General features: G+C 42.1%; 1 protein-coding gene across 1 annotated transcript in view; it reads right to left on the minus strand.

Moving 5' to 3' along the window:
• Positions 1 to 21,392, minus strand: part of SCIN (scinderin) — a 216,720-nt gene that overhangs the window by 140,930 nt on the left and 54,398 nt on the right. The window contains exon 2 of the mRNA XM_082259059.1: positions 14,398 to 14,552. Coding sequence (XP_082115185.1) covers positions 14,398 to 14,552 — 155 coding nt within the window. The remainder of the gene's footprint in view (positions 1 to 14,397; positions 14,553 to 21,392) is intronic.

Raw genomic sequence — 21,392 nt, forward strand, 5'->3', positions numbered from 1 at the left:
GCTCCTTACTCTTGTCATCATTGAGAAGAATTACCCCCCTTACAGATAGCTAAAAGGAACAATGGTGTCATTGGGAACCTTTCTGAGAGGCAGAAATTGCCCATTTCTCAAGGAACCCCTATCAACCTCAAGAGGAACCCAGGAGTTCCACTGAACCCTGGTTGAGAAACCCTGTTTTACTTATTTAAAAAAAAATCTGAGTTACAACCTGGTAAACTAATTATTGTATGAGGATTATTGTAAAGTGTTTGAAATGCATGAAGAAATTAACCTTGTAGTCCATATTTTGGTAGGATGACATTTAGATATTCCCAAGAAACACTATGGAAAGCCTTATTAATGTCTAAACCTAAAAGAAGAAGTGCTTGTGATTTTGTGATTGTGTCTTGGATTATGTTAGTCGCAAGACGGATATTGTCTGTGATTTCTCATCCTGTAATAAATACGGATTGATAAGGGGATATAAGAGAAGGACTTACTGAGCATAGTGTATTGGCTAGTAGTCTAGTGAAAATTTTTAGATCATTATTTATTATAGAAATTGGTCTATTTCTAGTTTTGGGGTAAGGTGTGGTCTTTATCTGGTTTAGGAATTAGGGACATATTGGCGAGTATTCATTTTTATTATAAAGAATTTTATTATACAAGGAAATTCATTTTGGGATCAAGAGAGGCGCAAATTGCTTGTAATAAAAGGAAGAGAAACCACCATTGATCTTTTAAGCTATCTTATCTGTGGGGGGGGGGGGGGGGGGTAATTCTTTCCAATGACCACAAGTGTAAGGAGCATTCTTCCCATGGACCATCACACTAATGTATCATGAGTTGCAGATATTGTCATTTTTAGCAGAAGTTCCCTGAGACCCGAAAGTTATTTCAAGGGTTCCTCCTTGTTGAAAAGGTTGAGTACCTTATTTATTTCTCGTTTTGTTTATAATGCTGAACTGATACAATTCTCTTTGCAATATTGGTAATACAAATACATTGACAGTCCATTCACACTATGTCGGATCCGACTTTGGCGCGACTTGAACGGTTTCCATAAAATGAATGTCTATGCAAGTCGCTCCAGGTCGCCCCGAAGTAGTACAGGACCCTTTTTCTAAGTCGGAGTGACTTGTGTCGCTCCTATTAGAACCGTTCCTGTACTGCACTATGGGACGCGACGGACCGCGACTTGTCAGGCTGACCAAGTCACGGTCCAAGTTGGATCAGTGTGAATGGGCTGTTAAAGTAAAGTGATCCTGTCATATCCAAACAATAAAAATTAAACAAAGCCCAGCCTGTAAAATAACACATTTAATAGTCGCCTGTCCCACCACTTGCATTACTGCTCTTTGCTCTGTTGAGTTACTGCAGTCTGAAAGATCTCTTGCAACCAACACTCCTGGGAGCATCAGATGCCTGGTCCCCTTTGCCCTCCTTGGTTCATCTGCTGACCTCAGTGTCACCACAGGTAAAAGTAGAGACTTATGGCGCTTTTCCACTGCATGGAACCGTACCGGTTCGGCACCCTTTTGTGCTTTTCCACTGCTGGTACCGCATGGTATAGGGTCGGAACGGTTCGGTACGGTATGGTATAGGTTTGCTTTTCCACTGCATGGAACCGAACGGTACGGTACGGTACGGCTCTGAAAAAACAGTACCTACTCGATTGTGGTTCCAACAGGTACCAAACTGGTACCATATCCCACAATCCTTTGCATGCAGTCACTACTAGCCACTGATTGGTCAGAGAATCCCACCCACCCCATTGTTATCCCACCCACTTAACTTAGTACTACTTTAGTGGAAAAGCAAACCTATACCGTACCGAACAATTCCGACACTATACCATGCGGTACCAGCAGTGGAAAAGCAAACCGGGCCAAGCAGGGCCGAGTAGAGCCGAGCCGGTACTAGCCGGTACTTGCAGTGGAAAAGTGCCATTAGCAGCTTGTGGAATATACCATAATGCTCATTGGCGGGGGGGGGGGGGGGACCAGACATCCCACACGTCTGGAAGTATCAGATGCAAAAGATACAGCAGAAAACAGCTAAGATTGGCCACAAGGGCCGGGCCTAGGAGTGGACAGAGGTGGCCACCTTGGGAGCTTTGCCAGTAGATGGGCATAAAAAAGGCAGGACCCGCAACCTATAAGACTGAAGTAGTTCACAGCTTGTGTGTTAGATACCTTGTCCATTCTGCTTTGCCAATTAAGAAATTTTCAGATTTACCTTCATTAAATTTTTTTTCAGAAATGACAGTCACTTAACCACTTCAATACTGGGCGCTTTCACCCCCCTTCCTGCCCAGGCCAATTTTCAGCTTTCAGTGCTGTCGCACTTTAATTGACAATTGCGCGGTCATGCAACACTGTACTCATATGAAATTTGAGATGCTCTCCTTTCAATCTGACAGAGCTTGAGCTAGTTTGCAAAGAAGAATGGTCAAAAATGTCCCTCTCTAGCTGTGCAAAGCTGGTAGAGACATCCCCAAAAAGACTTGCAGCTGTAATTGCAGTGAAAGGCAGTTCTACAAAGTATTGACTCAGGGGGGTGAATACAAATGCACGCCACACTTTTCACATATTTATTTGTAAACATTTTTGAAAACCATTTACCATTTTCCTTCCACTTTGACCAATTTGTGTTGCTCTATCACATAAAATCTTAATATAATACATTTACATGACAAAATGTGGAAAATTTCAAGGGGTATGAATACTTTTTTCAAGGCACTGTATATGTAAGGGTTTCCAACCACTTTAAAGGTAATAAAAATTCTGAATATGCACACACTATAAAATGTTATCAGTCTGAGAGGAACAAACTTGTTCAGATAAATGGTCTAAACGTATCTAATCGTAAATTACAACTGGTTCCTCTTTAGCCAAGCTCCATTTTCAGTTCCTTTTTCCCAGTGCCTACTTTAGGTGGATACACACTACAGGCGTACCCCACTTCTAAGTACACAATGGGACCAGAGCATGTATGTAAAACGAAAATGTACTTAAAGTGAAGCAATACCTTTTTTCACTTCTCAATGCATATAAATACACTAGCTCTAGGAAATCTTGGTCAGCTTGACATGGCACTGCTCCCAGACTATAAGTAGCAAGGACACCAAACTTGGGGAGCATGTTAACCTCTTGCCGACGGCCGCACGTCGGCAGTCAGCCCCTCACAGGCAAAGCGACGTAGTATTACGTCGCTAGCTTGTGAGGCTCCAGGGGGCAAGCGTTCACGGACCCCCCCCCCCCCCCGAGCGTCTGAGCGGCGGACCCGATGTCCACTCGCGATCATCCGGTACATCGGGAGATAGGCAGGCGGCTAATGTAAACACAGCCGCCTGTCATTCTGCCCTGTGTAAGTGCAGAGATCATACGGTCCTGCTATGCAGGATCGTATTTCTCTGCAGTTACACACACAGCCACATCCAATAACAGTAAGAAAAACGCCCCTAGGGACACACTTAACCCCTCCTTCTCAAATAAAGTTAACCCCTTCCCTGCCAGTGTCATTTTTACAGTAACAGTGCATATGTATAGCACTGATTACTGTAGTAATGTCACTGGTACCCCCAAAAATGGCAAATATGTCAGTCAAGGGTCCGATCTGTCCGCCGCAATGTCGCAGTCCCGCAAAAAAAAAATCACAGATCGCCGCCATTACTCGTTAAAAAAAAAACACCAAAAATTACAAAAATCTTTCCCTCTGTTAGTAAACGCGATAACTTTTGCGCAAACCAATCAAAATACGCTTTTTGCGATTTTTTTTTTACCAAACATATATAGCAGAAAACAAATTGGCCTAAAATGTTAAAAAATTTTGAGTTTTAAATTTTTTTTGGGGGAATTTCATATACAAAATGTGAAAAATATTGTTATTTTTGCAAAATTGTCGCTCTTTTTTTGTTTATAGCGCATGATCAAAAAATCGCACAGGTGATCAAATATCACCAAAAGAAAGCTCTGTTTGTGGGAAAAAAAGGACGTCAATTTCATTTGGGTACAGCGTCGCACGACCGCCCAATTGTCCGTTAAAGTCACGCAGTGCCGAATCGCAAAATAGGCCCTGGTCAGAGAGGGGGTAAAATCTTCCGGGGCTTAAGTGGTTAAAGTGAAGCAATACCTTTTTTCACTTCTCGATGCATGTAAATACACTAACTCTATAGGAAATCTTGGTCAGCTTGACATGGCACTGCTCCCAAACCATAAGTGACAAGGACACCAAACTTGGGGAGCATGCTAAGGGAAACCAGGACTATGACATGGTAGATAACCTAGGCAAGTTGTCCAACCAAAGTCCTGGGTCCCTTCTCGATGCTCCCTAAGTGGTATCCCTGTCACTTATGTTTTGGGAGTAGTGCCATGTCAAGCTGACCAAGATTTCCAATAAACGCCAATGTTAAAAATCGGGGGTAGTGCCATGCCAAGCTGACCAAGCTGTGTCTGTACTCACGAGTTTACGTAAAGGGAGTGTACGTAAAACGGGGTATGCCTGTATATAATTTTCTTTTGATTTTTTCCTTTAGATTTACCAAAACCATATAATATGAGGTCCAACCTAAATACTTTCAATTTATATGCAATCAGGCAGGCCCTTGTATTATATTGTTGAAGGTAAATCTAAAGGAAATCTAACAACAAAAGTTGTATAGTGTGTATCCAGCTAGTTATGGTTTTTACAAGAAAGAAGAAATACAGATAAAAGATGGATTGAGAAATGTGGTGTTAAGATTGGTTTTCCAAATGCTTGAAAGTATTAAAATACAAAAAAAAAAAAAAACTATTTAAAATGGAGAGAAATTAAAATACATTTTTAAAAAAGATTTCTATGGGTAAACAGACAAAATTAGATACCACAAGGCACTGCACACATTTCCTGTAGACGCTTGTAAAAATGTAAAGATAGGGTAACAGAAGCATGACCACAGTGTTGCAAGTGCAAAACCCTGTTTTTTGGGTTTTTTTTTTTTTTTTGCATGTGAAAAATTCTGAATCTTATCGTTTTCTTTTTAAGAATCCTCAAATAACAATACAATACACAAAAAATGATTAAAAAAAAAAAAAACTATTAAGAGAAGGGACAAAAATATCAAGATGCTTATAAATATTTTTAAAGTTTTTTTGTTTTTTTTTTTATACCATATATGTGTGATCATGATAATGTATGCTGAAAGGGAAAAAAAAAGAAAAATACACTAAACATTTGTAAAAAAAATTTTAGGAGTTTTTTTTCCCCTCGTGTTTTTCTCTTTTTGTTTTTTTTGTCTTTTTTGTTTTTTGTTTAGAAGGCTTTTTTATACCAAATGGGGGGAAAAACATTGTGCAGGTAGCAACTAAAAAAGGGCAAAATATTTTTACCTTTTTTTTTTAGGGATTTTCTTTTTTTTTCTCATATCATGTGTGATCATGGTCATATATGCTAAAAAAAAAAAGAAAAAACACCCCTAAAAATTTGTAACAAAAATGTCCAAGAGGGTTTTTTCCTTATTTTTCAATTTTTTTGTTGTATTTTGTTGTTAAGTTTTTTTTTTTTTTAACACAAATGGAAAACAGCAGTGGGGCTCATTTACTAAAACTGGAGAGTGCAAAACCTGGTGCAGCTCTGCATGGTAGCCAATCAGCTTCCAGGTTTTATTGACAAAGCTTAATTGAACAAACTGAAGTTAGAAGCTGATTGGCTACCATGCACAGCTGCACCAGGTTTTGCACTCTCCAGTTTTAGTAAATGAGCCCGACTGCTGTTTTCCATTTGTATAAAAAAAAAAAAAATTAAAAACAACAAAATACAACAAAAAAGTGAAAAACAAGGAAAAAACCCTCTTGGACATTTTTGTTACAAATTTTTAGGGGGGGTTTGCATTCCTTAGTTTTAGGAAATTAACCCCAATGTGCAGGTAGCAACTTGAAAAATCTAAAGAGAAAGTACAATTTTTTTTTGCTTTAATTTTTTTGGTATCTTTTATTGTTATTTTACAAAACATCAGGTTAAATGCAATCTGCTGTAAAATGTTTGCATGGACCTCTCAATTAACTCCAGGAACAAGCACCAAAGGTGAAAACACACCCCTAAATTTATACATAGAAAAGTGTGCCGAGCTTATCAATACAATTCAATATAATATAATAAATTGGTGAGCTTAAAAAAGCTCTGTATCTTGTGTCAATAATAACTAAACACAATCTTAACACAACACATATACAGTATATGTATCTAAGATTGTATTGTATTGGTAAGCACGGCACACTTTTCTATATAAGTACATGCAATACAACAACACTATTCTTTCCCTAAAAATAATTTTAAAAAATAAACTATGAAAACATTACAATACACCAAAATGTAAAAAACAATAAAAAAATGTTTAGAACACAAAGACTTCAGACCAATGGCGGATTGGTGGGCAGTTTTTAATGCAGTGACATTTACAAACATCACTGCAGTAATAATCTGCAGGAAGACAGTGTGCCCATTAAAAACCATCACTAGACCTCTTTGACGATTTGAGTGGCCCTGTACCATGTGATCACTGTGATGATCAAACACAGAGATCACAAATGTACACACTGTTGATCCCTCCTCTTCCTCTTAATCAGAGGAATCGTAGTAATTTATGAATTTGGAAAATAAATGACTGGATCAGCAGCTGTATGCAGATCAAAAAACAATTCTTAGTACATATTATTAATTAATATTACTATTAGATGAGCACCTTAACAACCATGACATACAGGGGAATACAATGTACTATTGACATAAAGACTTATTACCACACACACTCATCATAGGTTGAACTGGATGGACTGGTGTCTTTTTTCAGCCTCACTATCTAACTATGTAACATATAAGCACTAGACAAAATACAATGTAACAATATTCTTTCAATGTATTTGTGAATGCAGCTCTAGGGTAAATCAGATTTTCAGGAGCAGAAAACCAGTTCGGACTTAGGCTCATACTCCTGGGCAAAAGGGCAATACCAGATGTTCTGTGATGCCTTGGCACACGCATGTTCGAACATGCAATTAGCAATTGGCAGACACACTTGGCACCCAGCCAATGGACATGTCACTTGCAGAAATTGCTGAAAAGTCTTTAGCTTGTTTCGTGCGTCCTGAGACCTGATCTGTGGTATTTGCCTACCTGTGTATGACCCGGCTTCTCCCTGGGCTTCACCTATGCTCTTTGCCTCAACCCTGCTGATCTGGTTACTCTGACCTCGGTCTGTTTACTAGACTTGTCTCTGCCTGCTGCTTCTGTACTGCTTTGCCCGACTGTTACAGACCTTGGCCTGCTTCCTGGACTTGCTCTGCCTGCCAATTCTGTCCCTTGCTGCTCGGCTGTCACTGACTGCTGCCTTCTTCCTGGCCCTGCTACCATCTCCTGCTCTGGTGCCAAGCTGCTTCAGTATCCTATACTGAGGACTGCAACTTCCAGCTCTACACACCCAAAAAGCAGACACTACCAACCAGCTACTCCGGCACACGTGCCACTCCATGCCCTCGCAGTCTCTGTCTCCATCGTCAGGAGTGTTGGGCAAGAGATTCAAGAGAGGCCTGCATATGGAAATTGTATGTTTCATATTTGCTAATTAAAGTTGTCTAGTTGTCTCACGGTATCTAAGAAAGCTTGTCAGAGAATGGTTCGCAGAAGAACTTGCATAGCTGCTAATGCTTGCCCAACAGCATTGCAGATTGACAGATAATAATTTGCCAATGCTAATACGCATGCGCACACGGGCATGAATGACTGAGAAGATTCATGTGCCAAAGCACACGCAATGCGTGATGGATTCTGGTGGCCAATGGCCTATTTAAACCCAGCAGCATCAGCCACTAGTTGCTGGATGATCTTCAGCTCCCCCGTGTGTTCCCGAGTTCTTGTTTCTGCTAATATTGGATTTCCTGTTACCGACCCGGCATGCCTTGATCTGTTTTATCTCCATTCCCGGCTTTGACACTTGGCTTTTTTTAGTGACTCTGCTTCTGCCCTGATCTGTGTATGACCCCAGCTGACTCCTGCTACCGCTTGCTACCTTACTCCTGGATGATCCTCTGTGCATGACTTCTGGCCTTGCTCCTGACTATGCTCCTGGCTTTACCTTCTGCCAAGTCTCACCTGGTACTCCTGAGGGACTCCTGACCGGCAGTGCATCCTGCTCGTCAGCCACCATCCAGCGGACATCTCCTCATCACCTCAGTCTGCCGCAGCTGGCAATCCCTGCTTCTCTGAGCATAGCACTTCCTGTTACCACCTTCAGGGGCACTCTGCCATTAGCCGCAAGGGAAGCCCTCTCAGCACTTTGGCCTCCGACCAGGTACGTGACAAAGCCTCTAACATCCTGGTTACCTTAGCTGACTTCATACCAAAGGAATGTCCTTGCAAACTGACCAAGACCTTAAAAGGTCATAGGGCTCATGCACACTGGACGTTTTTGCAGCTGCTTTTAGGGGCGTTGGCATTTTTTTTTTTTACTGCCTCTGAACTCTCCTCCATGTTAGCCTATTTGCCCATGCAACATAACCTTTCAGTGGAGTTTGGAGGCATAAGCGTTTAGGGGCAGTAAAAAGAAATGTCTGCCAGTGCATCCAGGAGCAGAGGCTGTTTGGCTGTAAAAACACGAAACATCAAAAAACACGGCTAAATGCTGTAACAAGCTTTTTTCCCTTTTTAGCCTCTTTTTTAGGTGTTTTTACACTATGTGGAATGTTTTTACTGTAAAAACGCTAACGCCAAAAAACACGAATAAATGCCCATAAATGTTAGTCAAAAACGCGGCTAAAAGTGCGTTTTTAAAGCTGCTTTTTCCTGGCAGCAGCGCTGGCGTATCTTAAACGTCCTTTGTACATGAGCCCATATTGTTGCTTGCAGTGGGAGTTGACCATTTCCTTACATTCAAGTCCTGTATTGTAAAGCGATAACTTGGAATATTCAGTCTCGTGTCAGAGCTGTAATCATTTACGCGTTTGAGTCTGATCATTGTGCCACACCGCGTAAGAAGGCTGAACTCCGTGGCAGAAACAGCATTTTTAGTTAAGTATTCTGATTATATTTTCTAATAATATGACATGTGTTATCTGTATCTGCCATTACTAATTTAAATGTTATACTTATAAGTATTTGTGTGATCTCTCTTTGCAGATATAGAATACAACCCCCCCAAAAATATTTGTACTAAAATAGGCCTCTATGACATTCCAGTCTTACACAGGTACGTGATAGAAGCCTGCAAACTGTGTTTGTGGACTTCATTCCTATAGGGGCCACTGTCAGTGCTCTTCGATCCACAAAGTGGGACCTGGTTGCTGCACTCTATGAGGCACATGCCTCTTCTGCCTCTGTGTTGACCTGGTCCCATTCTCACTTCTTGTTTAAAGGTAAGCAATGTTCATTTTGTCCTGGAGCCCTGAGATAACTCTTATAACATAGAGTTTGAAACGACAGCAGTAGGAAGTTTTAGGGATTGATTTACTAAGGGCAAATAGACTGTTCACTTTACACAGCGCAGTTGCTCCAGAACTTAGTAAATAAGCTTCACTTTTCAAAGAATACCCAATCATATGCAAGGAAAATAAAAAAACAGCATTTTTGCTTGCACGTGATTGGATGATGGAAGTAGGCAGAGCTTCTTCTAACTTACTAAGCTCTGGAGTAACTGCATTTACAGAGTGCAACTGCAGTCTATTTGGCTTTAGTAAATCAACCCCATAGTTGCAAAGCTACTTTTGTTTTAAAATTGCAGGTATCCTTTACCCTCACCAGTCCTCACCAGCTATCTTGAGGTTATTTCCAATAGAACCAGCTTGGGCTCCTGTAGATCTCTGATCATTATTTATAAAAAAAACATATGGTAATTGGAAAGCTTGTTTATTATACTGAGCCTTTTATGAGAGAAGAGGAAGAGCTGCTGGTATGAGTTATTACTCGAAAGTTTGCAGATGCTTTAATGACACACAGAAAAGCTATTTGTGTGATGCAACAATAAACTCTATTCACCTGGGGATTACCGGGCTTTCATGTTCTAGTCACTCTTACCAAGAGACCTGTATGCCTTCAGGTAAAATAGAATAGATCCTGCTATACTATTCTGCTATGCTTGAACACAAAGTCCATCATATGCTTTATTTGTAGGTGGACCCTTGGCTTCTTATATGCCTTGTATACTCCAAGAGCGAGATCTCCTGCCAAGTTTCCGGTGTTCCTGCTCATCTTTGGGCACCCTAGCTCATCCTGTTGCACTCTACAGATCATAAATTAAATAACAAATTCAGCAGAGATGGCTCCATGATGGCCAGAGCAAGTGTGCAGACCCAGGAACCAAGAGATTTCCTTTAGGAGAGGGTTTTGGGGTTACAGGTTTAGCACCCTCCTGGGTTAGATGGCTACCAAGGTTACTGTAAAGTTGAGTCCTTTTGGCTAGCCTGAAGTCAGTGGAGAAGAGTGTGATTATTTTTGTCTGTTCTGGGTTTCACGGCCTTCACTACTTCTCCCTGCTTCTAGTGGGTTCTAGAATGTAGTGGGCTGGAAGAAGCAGACCCTGGGCTTGAAAATTTATGGGACTCTAGCCAACCACTTTGTAGGTATGCCCAGAAGGTGGAGAGAGAGCCCATAAATAGTCTGAGGCCTGGATGGTTCTTGTCCTGGGTTGTCTTGTCCTTGTTCCAGCTGAAAGCCTGTAGAGAATTCACTGAGGTCCCAGCTATGCTAGAGCTGGGGGGGTCTATTTTCCTGGAAGCAGTTCGGAGCCAAGTAAGGGGGTGCATTGAGGATCCAGCCTGCAAATTCATGGCACAGTGTCTACCTATTATTGGACAGGATCAATCCAAGTATCAGAAGACACAATGAGTAGAGGCCTGGAGGTGGGATCCTAGTGACTGTATGCATTTTAATCCCTTGTATGGCTGCATTAGTACTACTGAAGTGGGATTTGCCCTGCTGGGGACCTATAAGTGTTTGCGCCTCTCGTCTCTTCAAAGTGTGAGGGGGTATGCCACTAAAGAAAGCAGACGCAATAGAGAGAGAGTGTTCTAAACATTTTGTGCACTAAATCCCAAGGCCTCCCTAGACCCCCATCCAAGTTCAACGACTATTAAACCTTAAGAAGAGTCATTGTGTTGCAAGACTGTGAAGCAGCTGTGTGCCTGGTTGCCATGCACTCACTTGGGAATAAAACTTGGGACAAATCTGCAGGGCCCATCAGGGGTCTGTGCTATACAAGACACTCCAAAACATTAATAGCAATCAATGCAAGGACAGACTTCTATGCCAAAATCCTTACAGAAGAAGTACACACTACAGTCCCAAATCAGATCTTACTCACAATGTCCCAGTACCTGTTTGCCACCCAACATCCACAGGTAGATCCTCAGTGAGGGATATAAAAGTTCCTTCTCCAGACCAGGACTTCAGCACATTGCCCTCCACCAAAAAGTCCATTAGCAATCTCCCCCAGGCCCTCAGCTCAGATCCCGCTGAGGCCCAGATGACAATATATTGTCTCATTAGTTCTCTCCTAGGAGCAGCATCCCTAGGAGAACTGGAACCCTCCCTGTAGAGGAAAGAATGCTCTGCTCAGGGTCCCAAATATTTATGACCTCCCAGCCACCTTCTGGATGCCCTCTTCCAGGGATTGGCTGGACCATGATAAATATTCATGCTGACTATTTTAATCTCCCCTGCCCTATATTCTAGAAGCTTCTTTCAGAAGCAGGTGAGATAAATCAAATTCCCAGCTCAGGAAACCCTGAACAGACAAAACCAAGTGATCATTGCTCCATTGATTACAGTAAAAGCCAGCCAAAAACTACATTTAGCCTAGCAGCCTAACTAGAGGAGGGCGCTACACTTAATTCTCCAGTGTCTGCCAGAAGATGTAATACAAATTTTTGGTGAACTGACCATTTAATGCTGGCTTAGACAGCAGAGGATGGTATGATGGACAGGCAGAGCCCAGCCATCTCAAGGTGTTTTTCCATCTAGCTTTGGGCGTAAATGTAACTGTGTCCTTTTGATGTTTTTATTTTATACTATGGGCACATGAGGCAGGTTCAGCAACCTCCACCACTGGCTTTTCTTGGGCGGTGGTACCTAAGTGACATAGGATGGAACTAAAGTCTGCTGTGGGCCCCCAGGGCCCTTGCTCTAGTGAGCAAAGATGCAAAGCAGTCCCATACCACCAACATTCAGTTCCCTATCCCCTAAGGGATTTGGATACCTCTAGTTAAGAAGCCTGTTCTAGAATATTTGGTCCTTCTGTCTTCTATAAATCAGGCTTTTTCAACCAGGGTTCGGCGAAACCCTGAAGTTCCTTCTGAGGTTGGTAAAGGCTCCTTGAGCAGTGAGCAATGACGGATTGATCTCCCACCCACAATACCACCAAGATAAGAGGGAATCTTCTACTAACATTCAAGAAAAGGAGTCCCTTATACACTTATCATCAATGTAATTGGGTATTTTTCCACTAACCAACAATCTAAAGGAATATTGCTCCACTGACTACCAAGGTAAAGGGGCATTTCTCCAATGACTATCAATGTAAGGGTGAATTTCTCCACTGACCTCTAATGTAAAAGCACATTTCCACACTGACCACCAATGGGGCTTTTCTCAACGGACCACCAATCTAAAGAGGCAGGTCTCTACTCACCACCAATGCAAAGGTAGCAATTCTTCAACGGTCACTAATGTAAGGGGCATTTCTCCACTGACCACCAATCTAAAGGGAGCATTTATCCACTCACCACCAATGTAAGGGGCATTTCTCCACTGACCATCAATATAAAAGGGCATTTCTCCACAAACCACCAATTTAAAGAGGCATTTCTGAGATTGCTAGGGGTTTAATGAGCAGTGAGCAATGACATATTGATCTCCCATCTATATGACTACCATTACAAAGGAGATTTTCCCACTGACATTCAAAATAAAAGTTCAATGATTACCCATGCAAGGGGGCTTTTTTCAGGTGTCCCCCTTTGTACAGGGGCATTTCTCCACTGGCCACCAATATAAAGTGACCTTTCTTCAACGATCACCAATTTAAGGGGGAACTTCTTCACTGACCACAAATCTAAAGGGACATTTCTCCACTTACCACCAATATAAAGGGGAATTTCTCCACTTACCACTAATGTAAAGGGAACAGTTCTCCACTCACCACTAATGCAAGGTGTATTTCTCAGCTCGCCACCCATGTAAAGGGCACAGTTCTCCCCTTACCACCAATATAAAGGGGTATTTCACCTCTCACCACCAGTATAAAGGGGTATTTCACCTCTCACCACCAATATAAAGGGGTATTTCTCCGCTCACCACCAATGTAAAGGGCACAGTTCTCCACTTAACGCCAATGTAAAGGGCACAGTTCTCCGCTCACCACCAATGTAAAGGGCACAGTTCTCCGCTCACCACCAATGTAAAGGGCACAGTTCTCCACTTACCACCAATATAAAGGGGCATTTCACCTCTCTCCACCAATATAAAGGGGTATTTCTCCACTCACCACCAATGTAAAGGGCACAGTCCTCCACTCACCACCAATGTAAAGGGGCATTTTTCTACTCACCACCAATGTAAAGGGCACAGTTCTCCGCTCACCACCAATGTAAAGGGCACAGTTCTCCGCTCACCACCAATGTAAAGGGCACAGTTCTCCACTTACCACCAATATAAAGGGGCATTTCACCTCTCAACACCAATATAAAGGGGTATTTCTCCACTCACCACCAATGTAAAGGGCACAGTTCTCCACTTAACGCCAATGTAAAGGGCCCAGTCCTCCACTCACCACCAATGTAAAGGGGCATTTTTCTACTCACCGCCAATGTAAAGGGCACAGTTCTCCACTCACCACCAATGTAAGTGGACACTACAATTTTTAATTTGTGTTTTTTTCTGGCTATTAATGTTTTTATTGACAGGGGTTTCCTGAGACCTCCACATTATTTCAGGGTTCTTCAGGGGTAAAAAGGTTGAGAAAGGCTGCTCTAACACCCAACTTTATTCAATGTTACATTTAGTTTCAGACAGAGCAGAGACGGGCTAGAGCTTCTCTTAGGTATTTATTCTTGTGTGCATCCCTATTGTGGAGATTTTCCTTCACTTTCTGTCGGGATAGGAAGTGGTGGGAAATCTCTGCAGAGGACAGACAAATAAAAAAGTTAGTTTTTAGCAGAGTGGGGAAGGGTTAAAAATGTCTGACAATGTGTTTGTTGCTGTCAGTGCTTTCCCGTCCATGGACCTGAAACCCCCCTACCCTACTTCTTGCCTTGGTGTCACAGAAACAGGAAGTGAGGGAAAATCTCCCCAACAGGGTCACAGACAGAAATAGGATACGTTTTAAAGTTTTTATCGTAATTAGCAGAGACACAAAAGATGTTGTTGGATTTTAAAACTGTCCAAATAGTTTACCTTGTATTTGATTCCACCCTTGAAATAGCCAACAAACGCGCTGGATTCGTAGCCCTGAAGCTCTCTGTACTGAATAGGCTTTCCTCCGAGATAATCATCCATCTGTACGGTGAAGATGGCGGCCGAGGTGCTCTCATCCTGGCTGCATTCCTTTCCTAGGGGGAAAACAGGAGGTATGAATATGTTCAATAAAAAAAAAAATATGTTCAGCATTACAGGCTTTACCAAAAACAAGCTTAATGCTAACGCACTTCTGCCTTTCAGCACTGGGGTCCTTGGTTCGAATCCCACTCAGGACACTACCTGCATGGAGTTTACATGTTCTCTCTGTGCTTGCCTGGGTTTCCTCCAGGTATTCTGATTAACTTACACAATCACAAACTCCTTTAGTTGGCCATTTTGCTGAATATCTGATAACCCTATTAGGTAGTCCAACAGCCAACTGAAGGAGATCACATTCATAGAAAAATTTGAACTCACAGCTATAGACAAACAACAGCAACCAAAAAAAGCTACTGTTTAAAGTATAGTCCCAAATTGTCCCTCTTTGGTAGTCAAGTCCCGAAACCCAAATTCTGCTGGCTGTTCATGTAACTTTGATCTAAAAAATTACTTCAGCCAATTAAACAACTGTCTTTCTCCTGGCTCCTCCCTTCTCCTACAAGTAGATACAAATTCAAAATGTTTTAAAAGTTGTTTTTGAACTTTTTGGTGCTGCACTGCTAGACAGAGGGGTGGCTGTGGACGTAGTATACTTGGATCTTGCAAATCGTTTGACATAGTTCCCCACACACGGCTAATGTGTAAGGTAAAGTCTACTGGCTTGGAAAGATCGGCTTGTAAATGGATAAATGGATAGAAAATTGGTTAAAAGACAGAATTCAGAGAGTAGTGTATACATATATATATATATATATATATATATATATATATATATATATACATACATACTTTAACTTATTTATAGTTATTTATTATATTATAATTTATGATTTTGTGTTTCAAACTTTATCATACCCGAGAACGCACAGTAAAAAAAAAAATCATATGTACCGTATTTTTCGGACTATAAGGCGCACTGAAAATCCTAAAATTTGATCAAAAACTGGCAGTGCACCTTATAATCCGGTGCGCCTTATATATGAAAATAATTAGAAAATTTACCGTTAACTGGATGGTTTGACCAAAGGGGTGTAACCACTGGACATAAGTGTCAATCGTACCTTCAAGGTGAAACTGCGAATCACGTGGGAAAACTGGATGATGGAAGGAGAGCACTCCTTCACGAAGACCGGGAGGCAACGTCGGGCCAGTTATGCCACTGTGTGCCAGTGGATAGTGGATGCCTGGCATAAAGTATCCGCCAGAACTGTCATCCGAGGGTTCGTGATGAGCACCTGCCAGTAAACCTTGCGCGGATCAACGTTCCAAAAAAAAAAGTGCGCCTTATATATGAAAATAGTTTGAAAATTTACCATTAACTGATACTGCGCCTTATAATCCGGTGCACCTTATAGTCGCGAAAATACGGTAAATAGTTGGTTTGGGCTGCTCATTCTTAAGAATTACATGCAAAATAATGGTACAGCTTTCAGCACCTAAAATCCGAAAGAATCATACCGCCAGGGAGGTTAGTGCACTGTGCACTGTGCACTGTTTAATTGGGCAACTATTTGGCACTGGCAAATGAGGTTTTTATGTTAAAATGTAAAGTTGGGGGATAAGAATATGAATGAATCTTACATTCTGGAAGGAGAACAGCTAAAGGAGTTAACGGCAGAGAAGGATTTGGGTGTTTGTTCAATCAGTAGATTATTTTAACCGGTTGCCGACCGCCCACTGCCTTTTTACTGCGGCAGTGCGGCTCTCCTGCGCGAAACGAAGTAGGTCTACGTTGGTCGCGCGCCGGCAGCTAGGGGGCGAGCTCCGCGCCGGCGGCGGCGCGCTCCCGTCCCCGCTCGGCAGCAGTGACTCCGAGTCATGGGGCAGGCGGCTACGATTGCCGCCTGACACCCGCGATCGCTCCCCGCTGACAGAGAAGAACGGTCAGCTGTTGTAAACACAGCCGACCGTCCTCTCTGGAATGATCAAAGAGCGCCTGCAATCCTTCTATATAGGATCACAGGTCTCTATGATAATTTCACAAGCCACGCCCCCGAACAGTTAGAATCACTCCCCTAGGCTCACATTTAACCCCTTCATCACCCACAATGTTAACCCCTTCCCTGCCAGTGTCATTATTACAGTAACATATTTTGCATATTTCATATTTTTAGCACTGATTACTGTAGTAATGTCACTGGTCCCCCCAAAAGTGTCAAAAATGAATATTCGCTATTGTCACACAGATCTACCTCATGGCCAATTAGGAAGTGGGTCCTGAGATCTGTTTCCTGATTGGCCGAAAGTAGAAGCCATGCCATTGGGCATGGGGGAGGAGACACTTCTACTGAGGGGGAGGAAGCCGAAGCTGAAGCTGCCGCCACTGCTGTGGGTGAGTGAGCCATGGGGGGGTCCGGGGTCCTGGTGTGGTACTGGTGTGCGGCCTGGTGGGGCCTGGGGTGGGGGGGGGTGTATGGTGCAGTCAGTCTTCCACCCCCCCCCCTGGCCCATGGAGCACCAGCCGCCAGTGGATTCTACATGTGAGCAGATGTGTTACAGGTTTTGGGGATAGAGGAACGGTGCAGAGAAGGAGGAGTTGGGCAATAATTTCAAGGCACCGAAGATGCCAGATCAACTTACTACCATTCCTGCCAAATAGATATAACAGTAGTAGGTTACTAAATCACATGTAATTGTTTTTGCGGTAGACACTTGAAGGTACACAATGTAACCAAAGTGGGTTGACATATGATCATCACACTTACTACAGTACATAGCCAAAAATATGTGAACTCCTCTTCAACTGATTGAGTTCTGGTGTTTCCAGTGAAGGGCACTGTTTTTTAATCAATTCGTCTTTATTTTCTATTTTCCGATACACAAAGTACGTTTCAAAATCATCAAAGACCTTTACATAAAAATTAAATTTTTACCCCCCCCCCCCCCAGATCCCCCCACCCCTCCCCTCGTGTCAATGTTAGGATACACCCAATACAAAAATAAACATTCTCAATCTCAGGTACCAACTCCGGAGTTTTAATCCAAACTTTCCACATCCTTTCAAATCTATTTCTACTTCCCTTCCTTATACCGGCCAATTTTTCTCTTATTATTGTATTATTAACCCTCCTCAACCATCCCTTTACGGATGACTGTTTAGAACTTATCCACTTCCCAGTGATCACCTTTCTAGCTTGATAGAGGCATCTCAACATTGCCGTCTGTTTAGCTGCCGATCCCGCCCTCTGCTCTATATACCCCAATATACATAATAATGGATCCAAACTTAGGTTTATCTCAAATATTGAATACATTTTATCCAACACCTCTTTCCAATGTAGTATTGGTTATGTCGTTTGGGGCACCTCCAGAGCATGTGAATCAAGTCCCCATCTGCAGCCCCACATCTGAGGCAACATGCACCCGGACGGCCCCCAAACGATACCAAAATTTTTTGGTGTATAGTGTGCTCTATGAATAAAATGGAGTTGTGTAGTTTTTTTTTGTACTGCTGATAAAGATAGCGAATCTATTGAGGATTCTATACCATCCCATTAGATGTCTATTAACTTCCCCACATCCCCCTCCCACTTTACTCTACTAGAGGGCTGACTATCCTTTTCAAGTACTTCTAAGTGTATATTTTTATATCATTTTGAGATCAGACCCTTCAAAGAAGTGGCTTCTACCAACATTTTCAATAGTGGGGCTCTACTCCATTCTAGCCCTCCCCCTTTAAAATGTGTTGTTAATTCATTCCTCAACTGTAAGTATTGGTAGAAACTTCTATTTGCTAATCCGAATTCCTCCTTCAATTCCTAAAATGTCTTCGGGGCCCCAGCTGCATATATCTGAGATAGTCTTACCACTCCCCCTCTGCTTCCAGTTATCAAAGTTCTCCAAACTCTCAATCTCAAGTACTGTATTTTCTGGCGTATAAGACTACATTTGAACCTCAAAAAAATCCCCCAAAAATGGGGGGTCGTCTTATACGCCGAGTATAATATCTCCAAGGTAACCTAAGTATAAGTATTACCGGTAGATGAAATTTAGGGGGGTCGTCTTATACGCCCAGTCGTCTTATACGCCGGAAAATACGGTAAGTTTTTATTGTCCCAGATGGGTGTATATTCTGTAAATCCTGAGTATTGGAAAATTGACCGCGTTCATTTTTCATACTTTTAGCTGTTGTTTTACTGCTGGCACCGGCCTGCTTCCCCCAATAAGTCTGCTTCCAGCACCTCAATTAGAGATACATTCGGGGTACAAGCCAGTAGTGCACGTGAACTACTAGTAGTATCATTGGAAAGAAAAGGCCTCAAGTAAAGAAACCTAACCTCAGCCCTTGCCTGATAGTCACACCAATGAGTTTTGAAAGTGCTATCTGTGCTCATATGTGTAAATCAATAAATATGTGCAATAAATACAGCTTCTATGTACAATATTGAATAAATATAACATATAAATAAATTAAAAATTGTACAAGTGAATATACAGACTGAAAATTAGCTACATAAATAAATGATACCAAGTGCCGATTGTGCAATATATTCCAAAAAATGCTCTGTGTACATTAAGTGAATGAACAGTCTTTGCAAAATGTGCAATATGTTAAAACCAAAAGGGCTCTGTGCACAAAAAAATATGCTAATAAACAACTCTGCTAGTGTCCAAAAGATGTTGTGTATACATAGTCTTTATATTAAAAGTGCAGGTGCTTAAAATATAAGGTGCTCCTCAGCTTACAACTAAGCTGACTTCCATCCGTGATGCGTGATCCACGCGTGAAATAATTTAAATCACTCACCAGACTTAGTGGGTCATACCTGTCATATGACAGTACAACCATTTGTGCTTGTGTGGTGTCCCCCACTGGGTAAGGTGTGGTGGATCTGGTTCAACAGGTCTGGCCTGTATCTGCCGAGTTCCTAGATGTCTTTTCCTCCCATAGGGTCATGCAGATAGTGTAGTATTTCTCAAAAAAGTTTATTTCCACTTCAGGTACACACACATAAATAATGTGGCATAAAAAGATAAAATCTGGTAAAATCTCATAAAAGTTGTGCGTGGTCGTCACGGTGAATGGGTGAGCTAGAGCGGGACGCGGTGCTGCAGCAATGCGCGTGTACCTTTCCGGTTTGCGTTCCACACGGCTCTCACGTGACGACGCTACATGCCTTCCATCATACGCGTTTCGTCCGCACGCTGACATCCTCAGATATCATTACCTAGTTCCCATCCCCCAATCTGTTGTAGCTGGGCCGCTATGAAGTAGCTCCAGGGATGCGGAACAGCCAGACCTCCGCTGTAACACTCTTAGGCAAATTCTAGCATGTTTCTTTCGACAAATCAATTCCCTAAAAAGACCCTCTAGTTTCCTAAACCATACCCCGGGAATCCATATTGGTGAGTTGTGTAGAATGTATAGAAGTTGGGGTAGCCACACCGTTTTAACCAAACTGCAGCAACCTACTACTGACAGGGGGAGGCGGCTCCATATCCCACTTTTTTCCTTAAATGCTTTAATCAGAAGTTCCAAGTTTTTCATCATATATAATTTAGGATTAACCGTTATATTTATTTCTAGGTATCTAAAGCTCTCCACCACCTGTAGGCGTCCTATATTCTCTAATGTCTCTTTGTCTAACCCATCAACAAATGGACAATCAACAAAAGAACAAATTTCTCCCAGTTGATGGAGAGCCCAGAGAACATTTCAAATATTTTTATAATATCCATCACCGTAGGTTATAAATTGTTCTTAAATTGTTCCTAAAAATAGAAGAATATCATCCGCACATGATATCCTTTCTTCCATTGGCCCCCTTCTAAAGCCCCTTACATCCCTCGCCATTCTGATAGCTATGGCCAAAGGTTCCACCACTAGGTCAAAGAGCAGGGGTGACAACTGACACCCCTGTCTTTCACCTCGAGACAGTGAGAAGTATTCAGAGACCCTTTTGTTGACCTTCACTTTCGCTCTTGGGTAAGTAAACAGCAAATTTATCCATTTCTTAAATACTGGACCGATGTTGAACGCCGACATGGGTATTGCCACTCGACGCTGTCAAATGCTTTAACAACGTCCAGGGATACTATAGCCCTTGATCCTATATCCTCAACTGGGATATTCAGATTTAAAAATAATCTCCTAATGTTCAATGACGTTGATCTACTGGGGATAAAGCCACACTGATTAGGATGAACTATGGTGTGAATTATTTTGCCTAGTCTGGTTGCTAATATTTTCGCCAGTAATTTCATGTCTGCACAGAGAAACGAGATTGGTCTGTATGAAGCTGTTTTCAGAGTTTTTTTCCCTTCCTTTGGCATTAATATTTTTGTGGCTTGTGTCATTGATGTATGTAATACCCCCATTTCCAGTGCCCCATTTAGCACTTGCAAAAGCTCCGGCAACATGACCTCCCCATATTCCTTATATACTTCATTTGGTAGTCCATCTGGCCCTGGTGTTTTATGGTTAGCTGAGTTCAATACCTCATCCTGTAATTCCTTAATAGTAATAGGTGCATCCAGCATTACCCTATCTCTATCTGAGAGGTGTGGGATATCTAAACCCTGAATAAAATCTTCCATTTCTCTGTCCACTTCTCCTATCTTCGACCTGTATAAATCGGAGTAGTATTCTATAAAAACATTCACTCTTTCCACCAGGCACATGGTCACCCCTCCAGCACGACTCTCTATGCACCCTACAGTGGACATGGTACCGTCCTGGGATTTTGACAGAAGGGCAAACATGTGCCCAGTGCTTTCTCCTTCCTCATAGTGGGTCTGCTTTAAAAAGAACCTCCTATTCTCAGCTTTCTTCAAGGATAATGTTCCATATAATTGCTGTGCCTCAGTCCATTTAGTTAAATTATCCAGTGAGG

The sequence above is a fragment of the Pelophylax lessonae genome (assembly GCF_965119305.1).
Source record: "Pelophylax lessonae genome assembly, chromosome: 5".
Classification (NCBI taxonomy): domain Eukaryota; kingdom Metazoa; phylum Chordata; class Amphibia; order Anura; family Ranidae; genus Pelophylax; species Pelophylax lessonae.